This window comes from Panthera tigris, chromosome A1, assembly GCF_018350195.1.
Source record: "Panthera tigris isolate Pti1 chromosome A1, P.tigris_Pti1_mat1.1, whole genome shotgun sequence".
In the NCBI taxonomy this organism is placed as follows: Eukaryota; Metazoa; Chordata; class Mammalia; order Carnivora; family Felidae; genus Panthera; species Panthera tigris.
In genome coordinates this window covers 106,290,062-106,312,729 of record NC_056660.1, presented here as the reverse complement: position 1 = coordinate 106,312,729, position 22,668 = coordinate 106,290,062, and the positions used below count along the sequence as shown (strand labels likewise).

The 22,668-nt window shown below is 39.9% G+C and overlaps 1 protein-coding gene across 1 annotated transcript in view; it reads right to left on the bottom strand.

The window, feature by feature from the left end:
- ADAMTS19 (ADAM metallopeptidase with thrombospondin type 1 motif 19) overlaps positions 1–21,318 on the bottom strand; it is a 236,229-nt gene extending 214,911 nt beyond the window's left edge. The window contains exons 1-2 of the mRNA XM_042958856.1: positions 21,237–21,318; positions 19,953–20,611 (exon numbers count right to left, since the gene is read on the bottom strand). Of these exons, the coding sequence (XP_042814790.1) occupies positions 19,953–20,611; positions 21,237–21,309 (732 nt within the window). The 5' untranslated portion in view covers positions 21,310–21,318. The remainder of the gene's footprint in view (positions 1–19,952; positions 20,612–21,236) is intronic.
- Positions 21,319–22,668: the final 1,350 nt, after the last annotated feature.

Here is a 22,668-nt window from a genome sequence, read left to right as displayed (position 1 = left end):
TGGAATGTTATATAGTTGTTTAAAAAAAGATTTACATACATGGCATAAAATGATCTCAATGCTATAAACTTCAGGAAGAGATTTGTAATGTATATAACTAATAAAATATTACTATTCCAATTGAATAAAAATCTCTTACCATTCAATTAATAAGTAAAAATTTAGAGAAGACATAGACTATGTAATCCCATTTATATTATATAAGCCAATCTAAGTGTATGAAAATACCATAAATGTTATTTACCTATGGCCCTATGTACACACTCAAAGAAAATCCTAAGAATGGAATTTTCCTGGGACACTGGATGGCTCAGTCAGTTAAGCATCCAACTTTGGCTCAAGAATGATCTCACCGCTCCTGAGTTCGACACCTGCCTTGGGCTCCATGCTGACAGCTCAGAGCTTGGAACCTGCTTCAGATTCTGTATCTCCCTCTCTCTCTGCCCCTCCCGCCCCAAATATAAATAAACATTAAAAAATTAATAAAGGAAGAATGGAATTTTCCTGAAAGGATAATGTTTTTATAAAAACTCATTTAGAAAATCTCAACACAAAAATAACTGATGAAAAATTTGCCAGGGTACACAACAAATGGTGATGGTGTGACCTCCAGAAACGTAATAAAAGGTTGGTAATTAGTGGGAGAGGATGATGTAGACAGTACTGGACAATTACAGTGATGTCATGGAGTATCATCAAGAATAGTTCTCCGTTCTCCCAAGTTCTGTTGCAATGTAAACAAGTGTTTAGAGCAGCACTTAACCAAAAATTTGCAAATATATGTATAATATGATTGAATTTTTTTGGATCCCTCGTGCTCTTTGGGAATTAAGAACCTAAAGAGCTACCAGACTCTCGTCATCTGGAGAAAAAAAGGGAACAAAATACTCCACATGTAGTATCTTCCATTCCACGTACATGGAACAGAAAAGCAAAAACGGTGAGGCGAAAATGCAAATTGACTCCTAAAAAGTGTGTCTGGATGATTGAAGCCTCTTAAATATTGGATAGAAATCATGAGGTGAGCCGATTTTGCCTCGGTAGAGTTTTTAACTACAAATGCAATTTCTCATTAGAAATAATGCTGTTCAGATTTACTAATCTTTCTTCTGGGAAGAAAAATTTGTATTTTTTTTATGTTTATTTACTTCTTTTGAGAGAGAGAATGAGAACACAAGCTGGGGAGGAGAGAGAGAATCCCAAGCAGGCTCCGTGCTGTCAGCATGGAGACTGATGTGGGGCTCGAACTCACAAACCCTGAGATCATGACCTGAACCAAAATTAAGAGTCGAACACTTAACTGACTGAACCACCCAGACGCCTGGAAAAATTTGTGTTTTAATCTTTTTTCCTTGACAAATAGGGGTTTATCAATTATTTTTATTTTTTTAATGCACCGACTTTTGATTTGATTAATTTTCCCTCTTACTGTTCCAGTCTCTTCTTCAATGATGTCAGCTCTTATTTTTATTTCACCTTATTTCACCTTTAATTTCTTCAAGAATATACCTAGATCATTGATGAGATTTTTTTTCTATGTACATGATGCAAATATTTCCTCTATGCACCACTTTCACTGCATTCCACAAATCATGATATGTTGTATTCCATTTTCATTCACCTCCCAATAATTTCTAATTTGCAAATTATTCCTTGACCCCTATGTTACCTAAAAGTGTATTGTTTCATTTCCAAATATTTGAGGATTTTTCAAAGACCTTTCCCTTATTGATTTCTATTTGAGTTTTGTTGGACTAAGAAAACTTACTTTGCATTATTTCACTGCCCTTAACTTCACAGTGAATTACTTTATGGCCAAGAATAAGGTATTACATTGAAATATAGCCTGTGTGCACTGGAAAAATCATGTGTGTTCTGGGGTGGGAGAGTAGAATGTCCCACAACCAAAGACTCCAGAAGAACCTTCTGCACATTATGAGGCCTCCCTAAATGCACTGCTCCCTCTCTGGTACTTCAGCAAATTCTGGTTTCCTTAGCTTCTCTCAAATCCCAACCTTGTCTCTTTAATTCAGTAAGAATACTGGGCTCTATTTTTTCCTCTCTCAGGCTGCAAACTGGGACATACACACAGATTGCTCATTGGTTTCTTTTCTCTCAGGGATTACTGCCACACGCTACCCTTTGTCCAATGCCTGAAAACCCATTATTTCACATAGTTTGCCTGATGTTGTAGTTCCCATTTCATGATGGCTGGAAGTCAAAGTTCCAGGCGTTCCAATAAAACTTTTTTATTCCACCTGGGACACCTTTCAAACCAAATATTCTTTGAAAATGACATGCTATTAAACAGAGAACAATGGAGCGGACGACAACCAAGTTAGAAGAGCCTGGAGCTCACCTTCTAGCTTCACACTCCCTTCATTTCCCTTCACTCCAAAACCTGAAACATGGCCATTTCTGAAATGACACTTCAAAACTTTAGAGTTCTGCAGAGCTCAGTCTTCAAACCACTTCCATGAAGAGTATTAGCTTTCAAATCAGGCAGACCTGGATTTGATTCCAAGCTTGCTTCCTTGACAGCCTCAGGGAAATTACACAACTTCTTGATCAACAAAATGGGTGTAGTAACACCTTCCTGATAGGATTACTGTAAATATGAATCATGTAACTATTAGACACCTCAAGGTAGAGGGCCCCAAACCCAATTGATTCATAAATTATCATTCGATTTGTAGCTATTGTCACGGTCATTGCCAACTGTCACAAGAGAGATACAGCATTCTGTGTATTCCAAAGAACAAAACCAAGATTATTTCCAAGATATGCCAGGATTTTCCAACTGCATTTTCCAACAATGAAACTGGCAAGTGAAATTAATGAATTCTTTGCTTCCAGGAGTATTTATGGTATTGGACTCTGCCAGGCATATTTTAAAGAAAATCCCTCTACTGTGTGCTAATTTCTTGCTTTAGTTTTTTTAAGAATACTACTATAAGAGAGCAACTAGGAGAAAGGAAAGACAGGTTGCATTAAAAATCAGTAATTTGTGGGGCACCTGAGTGCCTCAGGTGGGTTGAGCGTTTGACTCTTGATATCAGCTCAGGTCATGATGCCAGGGTCGTGAGATCAAGCCCTACGTTGGTCTCTGCACTGAGCACAGAGCCTGCTCGAGATTTTTCTCTCTCTCTCCCTCTGCCCCTCTCCCATGCTCACACACTCTCTCTTTCTAAAAATAATTTTTAAAAAATAATAAAAATAGGGGCGCTTGGGTGGCTCAGTCAGTTAAGCATCCCACTTCAGCTCAGGTCATGATCTTGCGGTCCGTGAGTTCGAGCCCCGCATCAGGCTCTGTGCTAACAGCTCAGAGCCTGGAGCCTGTTTCAGATTCTGTGTCTCCCTCTTTCTCTCTCCTCCCCCACTCATCCTCTGTGTCCCTCTTCTCAAAAATAAATAAACATTAAATTTTTTTTTAAATAATAAAAATAAAAATCAGTCATTTCTACCACATCAAATTCTATTTTTATATCTCCTCCATGTCAATCTCCACCCTATAACTTGGATCAAAGAATTAACAATGTGAATGTTACATGCCTCTGATAAATAAAACAGAAGCTACAAAATAATTTCATCACACACACACACAAACTCAAAGAGATGTGACTTTGAATTTCACCTTCCAGGCTTACCAGCTGCCTGATGTGCATGATTTACACAATATCCATGAGCTTCAGCATCCTTATCTATAAAATCATGTGAGAGTATGCATCTCAGTGGGTTTCTATGAAATCAGCCATACCTATGGCAGGATGCTTATGAGTATAGCATATAGTAGTGTTCAGTAAGTACAGCTATGATATACTGGGCCTCAGGTCTTTCTTTCTAAAAACTGATGCAAACAGAATTCTATTCACTGATTTTTCTTGATTGGTTTGATTAAAAAAAAAAAAAAAAAAAAAAAAGACGGAGGCAACACTTGTTTACTGCCCTTGTAGGTAGGATTAGTGGAAAAGTCCAGTACGTCTTCCATTTCTCGTGGATATGTTTCTTATATCCCACTGCCCTAGCACAGAAAGCTATTCACACCTATGCATTTGTTTCAGCAGGTCACTTCTTTTCTAAAAATGTGTACACATACCACAATCAAAAGATTTTGTAGGGGCACCTGGGTGGCATACTCAGTTAAGCATCCAACTCTTGATTTTGGTTCAGGTTGTGATCTCAGGGTTCAGTTAGTGAGACTGAGTCCCACATTGGGCTCCTCACTGGAGCGTGCTTGGGATTCTCTCTCCCTTTGCACCTCCCCTGCTTGCACGCATGCATGCTCTCTCTTTCTCTCAAAATAAATTAAAAAAAAAAACGATTTTGTAAATACAGTTTATAAACTGTAAAGTACTATAAAAACCTATGTTATTATCACAGTAAAAACCATTTACAATACTCTGGTGGTCTTCCATTGTTTTCTCTTCCACTTAGATTGTATACTTTTGAAGTCTCCAAGATCAATTTATTATAAAATCCATTTCAGAATTACAGGAATAGGAGGGTATATAAGCACTGAACAGAACTTAATGTGTATCTTCTGGACGAATAGGTAATGGAAAGAAGTGAGAGAAGGATTAAGCAGACAGTTGATTATGCAGTTCCAATATAGAGTCTGATGTATTCTCTTACAAGCCTATGGTGAGTTATTAATAGGTTCAAAACACGTAAGACCATGTGACCACGCACCCAAAAATTGGACACTGTACACTTGTGGAGACTCCACAGCCAAGGTCAAGAGCAGCCAAGTTATTAGAACACTTACTAAAATACTACAACTGAGCTAACTATAGGCAAATACTTTGGAGCTCTCTTAAACCATATTAATGTGCAGCGCTGGACTGTCCCCGGGGATGCTTTAGCATGTTATTCCAAAAGCATTTCAAATAGAAGTAACGGGTTTCCACATTCTTAAGCTTAAAACACACTCTAAATATGCACTGGTGGGTTTGCTTCTCCTCTTTCATCTTTCCAGCCACTGACCCCCTTCATGACTCTCCCTCCCTCCAAGGAAGGTTGTGTCAATTCACACAGATTATGTAAACTCTTGACGCCTGACAAGGAGAAAGAACTGAAAATGCAAAATAAGCAATCATGGGAATTAAATTAGTAGGAAACATATTTCTTTAATTTACCATTCTACCAGCTTAAATTTGGACCCAGATTTCAAGCGGTATTTGTAAATATGTCTTGTCCATTTTCCACTGGCCACTCCAAAGCATCTATTCCACCAGAATTCTTGGGCCATCATTGTATTCCTTAAAGCTAAGATTTAAGGTTTACATGGATGAAAATTTGGTTTAATCCTGATACATAGTCAAATTAAGCAGAAGAAATTTAAGCACATTAAAAAAACACCGTAAAGATTTCCTATGTACATCTCCCTACATTATTATTCAACAGCAAAGATTTAAATAGAACTATTTGGATATCACTACCTTTTATTTCATGAGCCAGTTTTTCTTCTGGAAAACTGCTGCAACTAGACATTCATAAATGTTCACTTCCTAAAATGACCCCAAGTCCACATTTGCTTTCATATTAAATTTCATCAATTCTAAGATGCTGTCAGTTTTCTGATACACCCCTATGTGACAGCTGCTAAAATGTGAAAAATTATCTATTGGAATTAACTAAATATAGTATTTCTATCTTTTCGTAGGCTTTTTTATATCATTATTAAATTAATGACAAATACATTAACTATCTAAGGGCATTTATTATCCTAACACTTTCTCACTCATGATTCCTATAGCTGGAAGACATCTGTCTACACTCAGATTATCAGAGAAAGCATACTGCTTTGGTTTTTAATAAAAGGCCATATACTGGAAATCTTGGCTCTGTTTAAATAAACATACAATATTTTGGATATAAGTTTACATTTAGGGAATAACTCTGAGTGTTTGTGACTGAAACCTACTTCCTGAAAAGGATGGTTTAGATTTCGTAGGTTTGTTTGGATTTATTTGTTTATTTGAACCCTGACCCTAACAACTTTTGTCTTTTTCACAGCAGTGGAATATAGGAAGCAGTCCTGGAGTACAATACCTAGATTCACACCCTACTCGTCCAAAGACATGAACCGTAAAATCTTCTATTTTGTATACCCTACTCGTATAACTCCAAATGACTGGCTTTCCTTGCTCCCATCAATCCTTATTAATTTTAAATATTGTGCACTATAATATGGGCTATCAGTAGCTAATTCTGTTCTTTATCAGTCAACGTGGTGTTCAAAAACCTCCCCTAATGATTGTTCTCATAATAATAATTTCCAGATAGCAAAAAAACTTTTGTGTTGTTTAAGATGGAAATGCTCCCCAAATCGATCTTTAAATACAATTCCTATCAAAGATCCAGCAGACTCTACATTGACAAATTACAATCTCATGCTAAAATTTGTATAGAAATGCAAAGGAAAGAGAATAGGCAAAACATTTTTTTAAAAAGAAATCAAACTTAAAGTTCCCAAATTCAAAACATATTATAAAGTTACATAAATCAAGACTGTATGCTATTGACATAAGAATAAACATTGATAGAAAGAGAGAGAGAGATAAGGATAAACATATATATAACAAACAGTATTAACAATTCAAATGTAAACTTGCATTTATGGTTGACTTTTGACAAAAATTCCTATGGCATTTCATGAGAAAAGAATAATCTTTCCAGTATATGGTGTGGAGAGAAAATTGGATATATACACGCAAAGAGATTAATTTGAACCCCTGACCTCACACCATACAGAAAAACTAACTCAAAGTAAGTCACAGACCTAAATATGAAAACCAAAAGTATGGAAGAACACCTAAGCAAGCTATGGGAGAAAGACTAGGCAACTTTGAGTTAGACACAGAGTTATTATACACCAAAGCCAAAGTACATTTGATGAAGAAAAAAACGATACTGGATTTTTTTTTTCAAAATGTATAAAGATTAGCTTTAGAAGACACCATTAAAAAACTGATCAGAAACACACAGACTGGAAGAAAACATTAGCAAATCATATGTCTGACAAAAGATTTATACCCAAGTATATAAAGAACTCTTAAAACCAAATACTAGAAAGATTTTTTAAAAATCTAATTTAAAATACTCAAAAGATCAGAGTAAACATTTCACCAAAGATGATTTATGAATGGCTACGGGACAGCACATGAAAAGATACTCAACACTGGCACCAGATAAATGCAAATCAAAACCACAAAAAGATCCCACTGTGGAGCCACATGATTAGTTATAATCATAAACAGACAATAATAAGTGTTGTTAAGGATGTGGACAAACTGGAATCCTAATACGTTGCTGATGGGAATGCAAAGTGATGCAATACTTTCTAAAAGAATTTGCCCAATTCCAAAAATATTAAATGTAAATTTACCATATGACCTAGCAATTCCACTCCTAGATGTCTATCTTTGGGAATGAATATATATATATATATATATACATGTATATATATATATATATATATATATATATATATATATATCTACACAATGACTGTTCATATTAACTATTATCCATAATAGTGAAAGAGTGGAAACAATCCAAACGTCCACAACTTATGAACGGATAAACAAAATGCGGTGTTATATCAACAATGGCTTATTATTCAGCAAGAAAAAAAAATGAACTACTGATTCATGAGACCACACAGATAAGCTTCAAAAACATTACACAAAGTTTAATAAGTTAGACACGAGACTGAATTTTATATGTTTTCATGTATATGAAATGTAAAGGCAATGTATTGAAACAGAAATTAGATTAGTGGTTGCCTGAGACTGGGGGTAGGAACAGAGTGACCACAAATGTGTAGGAGTGAAAGGGGTGATGGAAATGTTCTAAAACTGGAGAGCAGTGATGGCTGCACAATTCTGTGAATGTACTTGAAGTCACTGCATTGTACATTTGAATGAATTTTAGGGTATATAAGTCATACCAGAAAAAAGATAATAGGAGAAAAAAAAAAACATTCACAATGTCCTTTATGTTACATTACAAATAAGGATTTACCCTAGAAAAATCAGCTTGGCACATTCACGAATCTATCTCACTAATGACAAACAATTAGATTCTACTTAGAAAAATTCTTATATAGGAACTTCCAACCTAGACACTGATTGTAGGTGCCTGGGTAGCTCAGTCGGTTAAGTGCCCTGCTCTTAATTTTGGCTCAGATTACAATCTCACAGATTTGTGGGATGGATCCCCTCATCACAATTTGCACTGACAGCATGGAGCCTGCTTGGGATTCTCTCTCTCCCTCTCTGTCTCTCCTCGACTTGTGTGTGCATGCATGTGCTCTCTCTCAAAGTAAATAAATTTTAAAAAAAGATACCAATTTAATACTTTTTAAAACATTACTAATTAGAACCACATATTTTGAACTGACAAAATTCTAATTGGATGGAGATCTACAGAGACACAGGAAGTATCTACATTAGTAGACAAAACAGGACACTAAATTCAATTTATTAACAGATATCTCCCCAGTGAATCACTCAGACATTATACTTTGTTAGTTATATTTATGCATAACTGTTAGTTCCATAATAAATGGCTCAAACTTTCTATTTTCTTATTATAAAATATTGAAACGCTATTTATTGTATCTGCAAGCATACAACCAGAGTCAGCAAACAACACAAAGACCCTATGCTAATTATACAGGTAAGTTCCTCGCTCAATAACTGACCTGCCTGTCTATAAACTGGGCACACTAAAATATTTGCTGATAATATAATACTTTTATCATGAAAATGTAGCTATCACATGTTACTTATATACATTCGAAGCCAAGTAATAAGGAAAATACACCATTTGCACCTATCAGATTAGTTGACACAATTATCTGCCTGGCTATTCCTCTTAGCAGGTTAATGTGTTTTGACTGCAAATTCTAATGAGTTTTACAGTACTCTTGACATCCCAATTCACAGAATGTGAACAAGTAGATAAGACTTGTCATTTTATTTCTGCCATTTGAGATAGCTTACCCTTTGATCCTTACACATCTCCAAGGTCCTCTTAACCTGACCACACTACATTGCGATTCTAGGGTAGGTAACCTCACAAAAAGTTTATAATTTTCTCAATGATTTTCTAATATTCCTCTACAATGAGCCTCAGCCTTCACGTATCCACATCTAAACTTGCTGCCAAGGGAGGCCCCTTTCAGTATGAAGGAATGTTTCTTCCTTCGTTGCTGATAAACTTTATTTCATTACAATAAGTATTGTAAAACATGTGGGGTAAGTGTCCTACTAGATTGCCCAGAAAACTGTTGATGACAGTTTGTAGTAATTTAGCCTTTGTTGACTTCCAAATTCTGGAATGGGAAACAGGTTTCAGGTTCTGTATACTTTTTCACCTAAAGAGTAGGAAAACATTCATCCTGGCATAAAGGTCCCATTATACCCCCTCCCAACTAGTTCACATTTATAGCTTGTTTAATAACGATTTGAAATCCATAAAATCCTTTCCAGCTCAATGGCATCTGAGTGGGTTCCTAGGAGGATATTAAAGGGAAGGACAGAAGGTATCCAAGTTCACTATAAGAGCTACCAAAGAGTATTAAAATTCATTCAAGACACCTAGGGTGTAAAGTTTGGTGGATGTAAATCTAGTCATTAAAGATCCTGAGTGCTGGAGTTTTCAAAGCACTTAAAATTCGAATGGCTGCCCTCAAATACTAGCTTGCACAAGAATTACGTTGGATTCTTTTAAAATGCATTTCTTGAGTTTGAGGCCCAGTATGGGATTCTGATATAAATGGAGAATTCCCAACTCCCTCAGTCTCACTCCCACTACCATGATTTTGATAAAGCTATCTGCACACTAGGCTTTAAGAAAGAGAGCACCGAGGGGCGCCTGGGTGGCTCAGTCGGTTCAGTGTCAGGCTTCGGCTCAGGTCATGATCTTGCAGTCTGTGAGTTCGAGCCCCGCGTCAGGCTCTGTGCTGACAGCTCAGAGCCTGGAGCCTGCTTCGGATTCTGTGTCCCCCTCTCTCTCTGTCCCTCCCCCACTCATGCTCTGTCTCTGTCTCAGAAATAAATAAACATTAAAAAAAATTTAGAAAGAAAGAAAGAGAGCACCGAGAAGTGTGAGCAAAGAGACAGTGACGTAGGCTCACTGCAGTAAGTGGTTATGTATTTTATTCTATTATATTTTAGTTTAGTTTAGTTATTTATTAGTAGTCATGTATTTTAAATGAAGCCAGGGAGAAGTAAGGGGAAAAGAAAGAAAGAAAGAAAGAAAGAAAGAAAGAAAGAAAGAAAGAAAGAAAGAAAGAATGAATCCTGGGGCAAAACATCTTTATGTGCTTGTGAAGAAAAAACAAATGCTGAGGTTTTTGTTTTTTTTTTTTTACTGGAAAGCAACAGGAAAGAAGATGTTAAATAATGCCAAAACTGGCCTGGGCTCATCAGCTCCATTCCCTCCCTGCTCCTCTGAATGAAAGCCTAAACAGTTAATAATTTATTACAGATATGTGCACATTAATTATGAAATGAAATGGAGTTTCTCTTGTTGGAAAAGTCAAGTTACAAAACTCTCTAACCCCCGAGGGCCATCTCAACACCGTCATGCAATAATTCTGCACAAATATCTGGGTAGCATTAAAATGGCTTAGTTCCCATTTTCTCACTTCTCTCAGTCTAGGGCTTGGCACGAGAATAAAGATGAGATGGAGACAAGATGATGTGCTCGCCATGGCTGCACCCTAAATGCACTCTGAAACAAGTTATGGTCCTCACTTAGCTAAGGGAATCTCAAAATTTCCTTTCAGGAAACCCCCCAAATCATAATCCAAGAGGGACTACTGGTTTGTCCCACTGCCTCAAAATAGGTCAAGATCACTTTCCTAACTTCAAGGTACTTCCTGTCAATCAGGAACTTGGAACTCCTCTCATTATTCTTTACTTGGTAAACAGAAACCCATAAAACCATCCAGGGTAAAAATGTAATTGCAAGTAAGCAGAAACACTCAATTGAATTGTGCATGAGCTCAATAAAAATGTGCTGATTTAGGGTTGCATGAAAATAGCTAAAGGCTCCCGTAAAGAACTTCCTGAATTTAAAAAAGTATATCATAAGTCAGCTAATAAATTTCAAATAAATACATAATATTAATATTTAATAAGCAAATATTATTAAGCAAAATTTCTTCTCATAAAATTGGTCCATGCCTGACTTCTCTCCAGATATTAAGACAAACATTAATACGGGATTAAAGAATTTATTGACCTTTAATGTACAATGTCAATGCATCAGTGTAATGATTCTTTTTAGAATTTTTTTATTTGAATTCACTGTATCGTTTCCTTAAATAAGAATGGAGCATCTGCACACTCTACACACAGAAGCTTCTCTCATGCATCACTACTGGCAGAACCATCATCATCCACGCCATTCTGAATTGTGAACCAGAGACCATACAGAATGCCTTAAAGAGATGCGTTCTTCAAGTTAATAAAGACACTGAACACTTCCTAAATCAGAGAACTGTGATGGACCCAGGGAAGTCAAGAAGTTGAGGCAGAGAAACAGCTCCTTTAAGACTGTGAATACATTGAAGAAAGGAATTATTTCTTTTCTCTTTATGGTCTCTGGGCATTCAGCACAATATATAGATGTAACTAGCCCACTAACAATGAATACTTTTAATGTTCTGCTCTTATAAACAACACTGCAATGAGTAGGCTTATATGTAAATCTTCTGCACACATATGAATATTCCTGAAAAGAAGGGTAAGCACATTTAAAATTTAAGTACATACAATACAAAAGGCTCTAACAATTAGCTCTCCTACAATGTATAAGATAAGGTGTTCCCCAAGCATCGGCCCTGGATATTATTAGTTTGCATAATTTGTGCCAATCTAATGAACCAGAAATGATGTTTGAGGAAATTTGCTTTTACTAGCTTACCAATAAATTTGAAAATAATTGTGAATGTTTACTTGATATTTATGTTTCCTCTTTTGCATATACACTAAAAAGTGACTATTTATGGATGGTAAGTTAACAGATAATATATTTTGTATATTTTCTAAACTTTCTATACTCAGCATGTATTATTTTATTATTAACATTTATCTTTTCAAAACACTAATACAAAAAGAACTCTGGAATTAGAAATGAAAAAGACTAAAACTCTAATAGAAAAATGAACAGAAGGGATGCCTGAGTAGCTCAGTCAGTTAAGTGTCCAACTCTCGGTTTTGTCTCAGATCACGATCTCCTGGTTTGTGAGTTCAAGCCCCACGTCCAGCTCTGCGCTCACAGTGCGGAGCCTCCTTGGGATTCTCTGCCCCTTTCCCACTCATGTTCTCTCTCTCTCTCAAAATAAATCAATTAAACTTTTAAAAAGTTAGTACAAGATATGAACAGCACATTTATAGGAAAAGAAGAATAAAAATATGAAAACATGCGCAGCCTCACCAAAAATACACAAAAACTATCGATTAAATCTATATTCAGATAATATTCCTATTAGATTTCACAAATATTAATATCTTTAGTAACACCCATACCAGCAAAAGCACAGGGGAAATATATACTCTCATATTCTGCTGGCCTGAGAATATAAAGTAGTACCACCTCTGTGGGGTACAATCAGGCAACATCACCCCAAATTACCAATATCCATGCCCTTTGACAAAGAGTTACATTACATAGGCAAAATGGCATTTCTACAGAGTCTTACTTATTTAGCACTGTTCACAATAGGAAAACATTAGAATCAATCAAATGTTCATCAACACCAAACTGACTAAATACATTATGGAATGTACTTGCAATCACACAAAATGAAACTACCCAAAAAAGAAAGAGGAATCTCTCTGTGCACGCATGTGTATGTGTATCAATAATGTAGACTTAAAAGCTATAAATTGATATATACATATTTATTTGCTTATGCATCAACTGCTTCTAGATCCTACAGTGGAAACAAATAACCCTACCTACATCTAGGAAGGAATATAGTAAAAAATGGAGAAAAGGTGTTGGGAGAAGACTTCATTGCATATCTTTTTGGAGGTTCTGTTTGGTAAAGTTTGAATCGTTATAATTTTGAAAATGATTACATTTTGCCTTTAGGTTTGAATGGTAGTTTGGCTCTTAACTACTGAGAACAAACATGGTTACCAGAGGGAAGGTGGGAGGGTGGGGATGGGTAAAATAGGTGATGGGAATTAAGGAGGCAATTGGGATGAGCACTGGGTGTTGTATGTAAGTGATGAATCACTAAATTCTACACCTGAAAGTAATGATACACTGGATGTTAACTACCTGGAATTTAAATAAGAACTTGAAAAACAGTTGAATGGTAGTTTGGCTGAGTACAGGATTCAAAATCACATTTCCTCAGAACTCTGAAACACTCAACTCATGATCCTCTGGCGTCCATGTGACATTCATTCCATTATAGACCATCATTCCTGTATTAAGCTTGTAGAATTTTCTCTTTGACTTTGTAATATTCTCCCACAATGTGTCTAGGTATGGGTCTCTACTTATGCGTCTCTGAGCTTGGTGATGCATCCTTCTATCTGAAGGTGCATGTCTTCCTGTATCACTGGAAATGAGATTATGATACAAAAGAAAAAAAAAAACAAACTCTGCTAACCTCTACCTAACCATTATTGGTTACATCAGCAAATCAACTCGAATCATTGAATTAAATAACAGTCTACACGCCATCTAGAAAATATGATCACTGAGGCATGCCACATGCAGAATGTGCAAAGCTAGTAGATTCCTCCCTTGTCTTGCTGCATGCAATTATTTCCACCAATCAGCCTGGATGTTTACCAAGAATCAGCTGCATCTGTTTGAACTCACATAGGTACAACATTTTGTAATCATGTAATCTAATCGAACACTAAATATTTAGCAGTGAAATAGGAGTGTAAAGGCGTCTTTGCTTCCATGAAAATTTTGGAAAAACTTGAGAAAGGTAAGTCGCTAAAAGAAAACTGCTCTAATTTTATTTGGGATGAAACAATTGTAAAAGATCTGAAACATTTAGAAGTCCAGGATTCTGCACAAAAATTAAGTTGAATTTGTCTTCAGTTTTTCTTCCAAATATACAAACCTATATTGGGAATTGGTTTGCATGCATGCTGAGTAAGGCTCACCTGGAATACCAGTTATCTGACCTACATTCAAAGTATCTGGCCTCACATCCAAAGCTTGGCTGATAAATATAAATATATATATATATATATATATATATATATATATACACATATGTGTGTGTGTATGTATATATATATATATATGTATGTGTGTGTGTATATATATATATATATATATACACACACACACATATGTGTGTGTGTGTGTGTGTGTGTGTGTGTGATTTAAATTAGAATAAAATGTTTAGGGTACTTTGCATTCATTTAAAAAATTCTATCCTTTAAATGGGTAGAAGTAAAGAATCAGATATGTGTGCAAAGTTTATCCAATGATAAACATGGACTTACTTATAAAAATGAAAAATTGGAAACAACAGAACATTGGTGAAAAAAATTATAGTACATTCACACACAAAAAAATCCCACCCTTTCACTTATTTTTAAAAGTTAACTGCTATTAAATTTGAAGCATCTAGATCTATGATTCATGGCTCACAACTTTTCTTTCATATTGTGGACCCATTTGATTGAACATTTATATTATGTTCTGGGATAATTTCTGGGCTTGATTTTCTAGGTTAGAAATTTACTTGTCAATTCACGCATGGAGTTTTTAATTCTAATGACCACTTATTTTTAGATCCATTGTATCTAATCATTTATTCTGGATAGCAGCTGTTGCTGTATGTTTTAAATTTACTTTTTCCACGAATATATATCCATTCTTATACTTCCATTAAAGTATCTTACCTATTCTTTTTTTTTTAAGTTTTTTTTTAATGTTTATTTTTGAGAGAGAGAGAGAGAGAGACAGTGTGTGAGCGGGGGAGGGGCAGAGACAGAGGGAGACACAGAATTCCAAGCAGAGTACAGATTCCAATATCGGCATAAAGACTGACGTGGGGCTCGAACTCACAACCCATGATATTATGACCTGAGCCGATGTCGGACGCTTAATCAACTGAGCCATCCAGGCGTCCCACTTATTTATTCTATTAATTTTGTTGCCTCGTGTATTAACTTGCCAGAGTTTGAGGACTCTCCTTTATATGGTTCATTTTCTTAGATTCTTGGGTGTCAGCTCGTATGTTTTTGGTTTCCCTGCTGTCCTATCTGTTGTGACTCCTCCAGTTATTTGCCAAAAGAGGTGAGACGTTCTGCTGGATGCAGGGTGCCAACAGATCATCTATGGAGGAGGAGACCCTGTGTCCTCTGGTGTCACCAGCATGCCCAGGAAGGCTCTGCCTTTACCCTCTCTGACCTTGTGTAGGCACACACATTTGGCTTCCATGGATTGTCATAACCGGACATGAAAAAAATCCAGTGCCACTTCTGTTCCCTGTGTTCCCGCAGTTCTGTTAGAACCCCCACCATTCACAGATGTTTCCTAATGTCTCTGTGTGTTCCATCAATCCAGTCCACACTGTTGTCAGTCTTCCAAGAGATAGTCAGCACGTCTAATGGCATTTTTTTATAATAATGCTTTAGATTTATTTAGAAGATCATTTCTGTCATTCCTAAGATTTGGCTTGAACAAAGAAGATAGATGTGTGAGGTCAATCTGCAATCTTTACTTTTTTCATTTGGATGTCGATTCCATTTCGTCTTCCCAGTTTCCCTTCTGCACGAGCATTCCCCGGACCCTCCCCTTACACTCTCTCCTCCTGCCTTAGTACTGGTACCCAATAAAGTGTCTTGGCCGAAATGGATACCCTAAAATATTTCTGTTCATAACTTGCTGTGGCATCAGATAGTGTGGGATTAAAAAAAAAAAGGCATAAACTGCCAAAAAAAATTGAATTTATACAGGGCAGCAGATTCTGTATAAAGACCTAATCAAAACAATTACTGTATAAAACTTAAAAATTAAGTGCATACAGTTTTAGTAGTCACTCTTTATAATCCTGGAAGAATAATCCCAATATTAGTGATAATCATTTCCATAGTCCATTTAAAGGGAACCATAGGCAAGTTGTGTACCGATCTAGTTTAGTTTAGCACACCTCCTTAGGTGTGCTTTAAAAAACAAACAAACCACAATGTGTTAATTTTGAGCCAACATCATTGTTGCACTCTTTCATAAAAATTAATTTGGGGATGCCTGGGTGGCTCAGTCCGTTGAGTGTCTGACTTTGGCTCAGGTCATGATCTTGCAGTTCGTGAGTTTGAGCCCTGCGTCAGGCTCTGTGCTGATAGCTCAGAGCCTGGAGCCTGCCCTGGATTCTGTGTCTCCTCCTCTCTCCCTGCCCCTCCCCTGTTCATGCTCTCTCTCTCTCTCTCTAAAAAATAAATAAACATTAAAAAATTTTTTTTAAATTAATTTGTTGCTTTTTTGTATTTTAATTTTTAGAGATTGTAATTTAAAACAAAATAAAGTATTACACATGCTGCATTTTATTCAGTGGTTTTTACTGGGTGCCTAACTCGAAACCAGGTATCTTGCAAATGCTGTGGATATGGAAAGAAAGGAATAACACAGCACCACCAAAGTACTTGGGGCATACCTACATTTGTACCTATCTCAAACTATTGTATTCCCCTGTTGCCATTTGTCACTGACAAGCCAGGCTGGGAGCTCCTTGAAACATATCAAGGCTGCTTCATCTTCTTTTTGTATTCTCTGTATCTGCACAATACTTTGCTCAGAAGACTCGCTCAATAAATGTTTAATTGCTTGGTATTATGATATTTATGGACCTACGGGGCCTAATATGGCTGAAATAAGATTATTGTTCAATATTAGAGACTAATAAGGGGAAAGAGAAATAGTAAGAACACTTCAAACAGAAATAGTAAGAATACTTCATATATCAGTTGCTAGACAAACAAATACAATTTGCGCATTTTGTAAATAGGAAAAACGAGATCCAGAAAGATTAAATACTTTGAAGAGGCATCACCTAGCCATGTACCCAAAATATCTATTCTAGCACTTTTCCTTTCACAGCACAAGTTAGACTGATATCTGGAGAATGAATTGGCCAACCTTATAAATGTTTACCACTTTGCAATCCTGGATAGCTGATGATCTATTTCCTTTGATAGAGAGTTTGGGATCTTTTCAAATATGTAGTAATCCAAAAGGCATTGAGTTCAGGCACCAGAAGGCAAAACTAGCTGCTGAGAGGAGGTGGGGGAAGGTAGATTTAGTTATCTGCTCTTTTCTAAGCAACTAATAATCAGAAAGCTTTTACTTACTGAGAAGGAAAGAAAAAAAACTGTTGCAAAAGAAAAGCCGTTGCATTTATAAATAATTCACCCCTATAGAAAGTCACCATGACTCCCCACATTAGAATTACAGGATCACAGAATTCTGGAAATACAAAAGAGCAAGTACATAGCCCTTTGATAATCAATAGTTAGAAAAAGCCCGTATTCCAGCAGACAAGGCTTTTGAGGTCTGACCTCACCAGACATTTTAGGATCATTTCCCCTTATTGCACCTTCTGGCCTTAATCATAGGAGATTCTTATTTTCATTCCTTTGGTAAGTGTGCACTTTTAAATCTTCAACATCACTCCTCTACCCAAAACACTCTTCAGCCCCATACTACTTGGGTAATGCCTCCTGATGCTTCAAAACTCTGTTAAATTCTGTCTGCTTTGGGAAGCCTTCCCTGACTCCCCAAACTGGATTTTACCTCAGGCATAAGATTTGATTCATCATGTCACTGTCCCAAGGATACCTGTGTCATAACCACTTGTGTATAATGTCTTTCTCCTAATCTATAAGTCCCCAATGTAGGATGTAGGAAACATTTAACATCTAATAGAATTGTAATTCTATCCTCCAGTTTTTAATTAAACCATTCAATCCTCGAATTTTACTAATGAACACTGAAGCCCAGAGAGGTAAGACTTGTCAATTGTCAGAGTACAAGCCAATGTCAGAGCTCAGATAACAAATTATGCTCTCTTTCCTAATTCACCCTCATAAGGGAAAAAGGGCTGGCATGGTAGAGTCTGGAGTAACAAACGCACTCTTCTTGGCTATCTGCCTAACTTTTTACTCAAAAGTCTGACTGCTATACTGTATTGCTGGCAACGTCAGATTTCCTCAATAACAAAGACTTCCCAGTTCAGAACATATACATATGTGGCTAATAGGAAAAGTGAGCAAAAGTCCAACATGATAAACAGGGAGGTATGTCAAACTCCTGTTCAGTCTATGAAAAACCTACTCATAATTTTAACTTTGCTCCCTTAAGTATGGAGAGAAGGCATAGCTCATTTGGAAAATCTGACCAAAAGCCCACATTTCAACACAGTGAAATGCTTTATCCCCTATTGCTTCTACCACACCAGGAACTTTCTATATGTAATTATTTAATCTCTAGCCAAAAACTAGTGGACAATGAAATCCCCACAAAATGTTTCCCCCAGTGAAGTGTTCAAACATCAGTTCCACAAAAAACATTTTTAAAAGCTTTTCATGTAATTTTTCCATGCCAACTTTTTTCACTCATGGCTACAAATGTCCATATTTGAATATTCATCATTATGAGCATCTGGTAAAATACAGCCCTGTCCAGCAATTTACATCATTTGACTATGAGACCTTAGGAGGGCATAGGTAAAAATTTCCAGTTTCATTTTGTCTGGATTTTTAACCATCTTTTTCCACTTCATGGCTTTGGGTGGTTTTGATTGCACTGATATTTTCTGCTCTCCATTACTATTGGGTTTTTCTACCAATGAGCAGGTTGCTTTCAGACAAGTCCTTGTGGACTTCATCAATGGCTCACTAGAAATGGCAGAATGAAGCCACAAATCACATTAGTGTTTTCAATATCTTGTGGGTTTTGCCTTAAACCAGTAAATAAATGCCACAATGGTGATGCCCCCATAATAAGGTGGATGTACTTAGTGCCCGTGAACTGTACATCTACCAGCGGTTAAAATGGTAAATTTCATGTTATATATACTTCACCACAAAGTAAAGGCCAACTTACAGGAGGTAACAATTTTCCCAAAACGTGGGTCAAGACAGAGGAGGGAAAATCCAATGATGATCTCTACTGTTCAGATACAGCAAATGAGTTTTACTTTGCAGTTCCAACAGGCCTCTAGGCAAGGCTCCCAACCCTACTACTTTCTTCTGTGGAGTGGACAACAGGAAAGCCAACTACTGCCAAATGAAATGCAAACCTCACAAAGAGAGTTAACCCATAGAATCATGCATGACCCTTTGCATACTGACTGGGTTCTAAGGTCATGGATGACTCCGCAGCTCTGAATCTTTGAGTTACTTCTCAACTCCTGTCCCTCACAGAACACTGAACAGGTGTCCAGTGTGGCTGTGCATGTGTTTAAATTCTAGACAGCTGTCAGAATGTAATTCCCTAGAGGATTACACTGTTCTGACAATTTTGAAGGACATGAAAAAAAAAATGAGATAATAAATGCGGAACTGGTGGTGGGGTGGGAGGGGGCAAACATGGAGAAGATTCCACACTGAGCAGACTGGTTGTCTTCCAAACTCCTAAAAGAAGCCACGTGGTGGGCTTATTTTGGAAAACACAAAGCAGCAAAACCAGCAGGAAGAGTTACCCCGAGGCAGTTTGATACCATGTTCGGAAGAAACGTGTAACCATATAGGAGAAGGCTGTTAATGCATCCCATTAGCCTTCCGATTCACTGAATGCCTTGGAGATGTTCAGCGGGAGGTAAATGGAAGGCACTACTGCGTGGTGCAGACTACGGTGAATGAAGTTCAGGGTGCATGCAAACCAGCCCGGTCTCTAAGGGGAGAGGGAGGAGTGGCGGGAAAGTGGAAAGCTGGGGAAGGAAGAGCGCTTACCAGGCCACCTCCACAGGTGCTGAAAGAGGCCAGCGAGCCAGGGTGCTGCAGCACCGCCCCGGTGTAGAAGCAGGAGGCGTCGGGCGGCGCCGGAGGGCGCCGGGCCGCTGCTGCCAGCGTCGGGACGGGGCCCGGACTCGGCCGCTGCTCCACCGCGAAGCGCGGCGCCAGGAAGCGGCCATCTCTCCGGAGCAGCAGGTACAGGTCCCGGGAGAAGGCCGGGATCCGCAGCAGTACCTCGTCACCGTCCGCCTCGGCTTCCTGGGCCGGGGGAGGAGACGGGGGTGGCTGTGGGGGCGGCGGCTGCCACGAGGCCGGGGCGCCCGGGGACAGGGCGGCAGCCCCGCCGGATCCCCGCGGCAGCTCCTGCGATTCGAACTCCTCGTCCTCCTCGCCCGCTGGCGGCGACGGCGGCCGAGGTCGGGGCCGGGGTGCGGACTGGCCCTCGGCGGGCTCGCCCGGCGGCGCCGGGGCCACCGAGCGCACCTCGCGGGAGCTGCCGGCCGCCTGAGTTCGGGCGCCTCCGCCGCCCCCAGCGCCGCGCACCCAGCCCGGGTCCGCGCTGCCCCCGCTGCCGCCCGCCGCATCCACCGGCTCCCGGCGCCAGAGTGCAGGAAACACGACTTCCCACTCCTCGCGGTCGGGGGTGAACTGCAGCCCTGCGGGCGGGGCAGACAGAGAAGTGCGGGGCTTAAAGTGCCGCGGTTCCAGTAGCACAAGCATTCCCAGGCTCACACTCGGTTCAGACACAAGGCTCTCGTGTTAATGCGCCGGAGACCACCCGTCTAGCCCCTGAAACTCTTGCAACCCCTGAAGCCTTGCGATCAGATTACAAACCCCGGCATTTTCAAAATAAAAGTACGATTATATGGGGGGAGGGGTGACGGAGTGGGGCAGCAAAGTTTGGTGACAGCACTTGGTTGTTGAAGGTAACCCAGTGCAAAGACTCCAACACAGATAAATTATTTTCTTAAGTGTATGTCAGAGCAAAGCGTCGCTATCAATTTCTGTACTTCCCCATTTTCCTCTGGGTGCTGTAATCGTACCTTTGCAAAGATTTCTCCTCTCATTAGAGGAAGGCTGACCATGCCAGGATGTTTAAAATGAGGTCGAGAAGTGCACTTCGCTCGCGAGCGTGACTCTCAACTGCACCCGCACGCTTTTTATTGCTACCCACTGAGCCCTGCTCGCCGCGCACCGGCTGCACCAGCCCTGCCCGCCCGTGCGTTCTCGGTTTCCGCCGGGGAAGTTGGAAAGCAAGCCCAAAGTCTCGGGAGAACTTACCTGAAACGATCCCATTCGACAAGACCCCCAGCTGGTAAAGGAGGCAGCAGCAGCAGATGTGAGTAAGGCGCATCTCGCGGCTCTTTCCGGGACCGCGCTCCCGCGGCCGCGGCTCCTTGCCCCGCGCGCGCCTCCTTGCGCGATCCACCGCGGGCGCCGCCGCCTCCCCGGAGCGCAAGGAGGCCGGGCGGCGAGTTTGCCCGGGCCCTTTGTCTGCCGGGGGTGGGAGGGGGGTGCTGTGTGACTCCGAGAGGCTGCCCGAGCCCGGGCGGGGGGGGGGCGGGGGGGGGAGGAGCGGGGGCAGGCAGCGCCGCGGCCCCGCAGCGCTTTGGCTCCCTGGCGAATTAGGTGATGAGTCTATTTTCTGTGTTCTGGACGCTGCGAGAGTTTCCGGAGCCCCACAGGATAGACCCACAGTCAGGAGCGAGCCGGCCGGCGCAAGGCTGGCAGGGCTGCCTCAGGACAGGCGGAGGACTGCCCCGCGCGGGCAGGAGCGCCGTGGTGTCGGAGCCGTGGCTCGCCGCCTGCACCCGCGCGGAACTGCCAGGGGCTGGTGCCGCAGTCCCAGCAACCTGGCGTGTGCTTCGCTCCGCACGCGCGGGCCGGGAGCTCTTACCCCGAGAGGCGCGGGAGGGAATTTGTGGCGGGACGAGGAGGAGACGCGACTCGCGAGGTGGGTGTGGAGGAGAAAAAAGTCAAGCAGACCTGACAAGAAAAAGGGAGCACGGGGTGCCCGCCCGGAGTGACTTTGCGGGACAAAGGTCCCAGAACACCACACACGTGCTGACACACCCAGTTGGGGTGGGGACCCAAATTCCCTCACCTGACTTCTGATTGGCCACTCCGACAGGCCGATTTGCATTCTCGCTCAGCACCCACTCCCACCCTCACCCCCCCGCTGAGGTGTGTGCAGGTAGAAGTGCCTTTCCAGTCCATCCCACCGCCTAGTGCCGCCCCCCACCCCATCCTCACGTCACACAAAGCAAAACTTACTGCAGGCTTGAGCACAAAGCTGTGGCCCGCTTTCCAAAGACCTTTGATTTGTCTATCCATCTTTGTCTGTAGGAATTTTCTGAGGCTGCAGTTAATGTAATTCGTCATGGAGCGTGCTTCAAAGGTTCCCGGGACAGTAGACACCCTGACATTTCAGAGCCCCTTATCCCACCTTATCTTTCCGGCTTCCCATTCATCATTGCTATCAATTTTCCTCCCCTCCCCTTCTCTTGCTCACACACACACACACACACACACACACACACACTCTCTCTCTCCCTCCCCCTCTCTCTCCTAAAACAAGGGTGGGATTAAAGGGATTGACATTAATATTGTATGCTAAAGATCACAGATAAAGTGAGATTATTTTGTCTCTTACCCTTTTGTACATTAAAAAATATATCGTTTTGTTATTTCTGTCTTTGAGGGGAAATTTAAC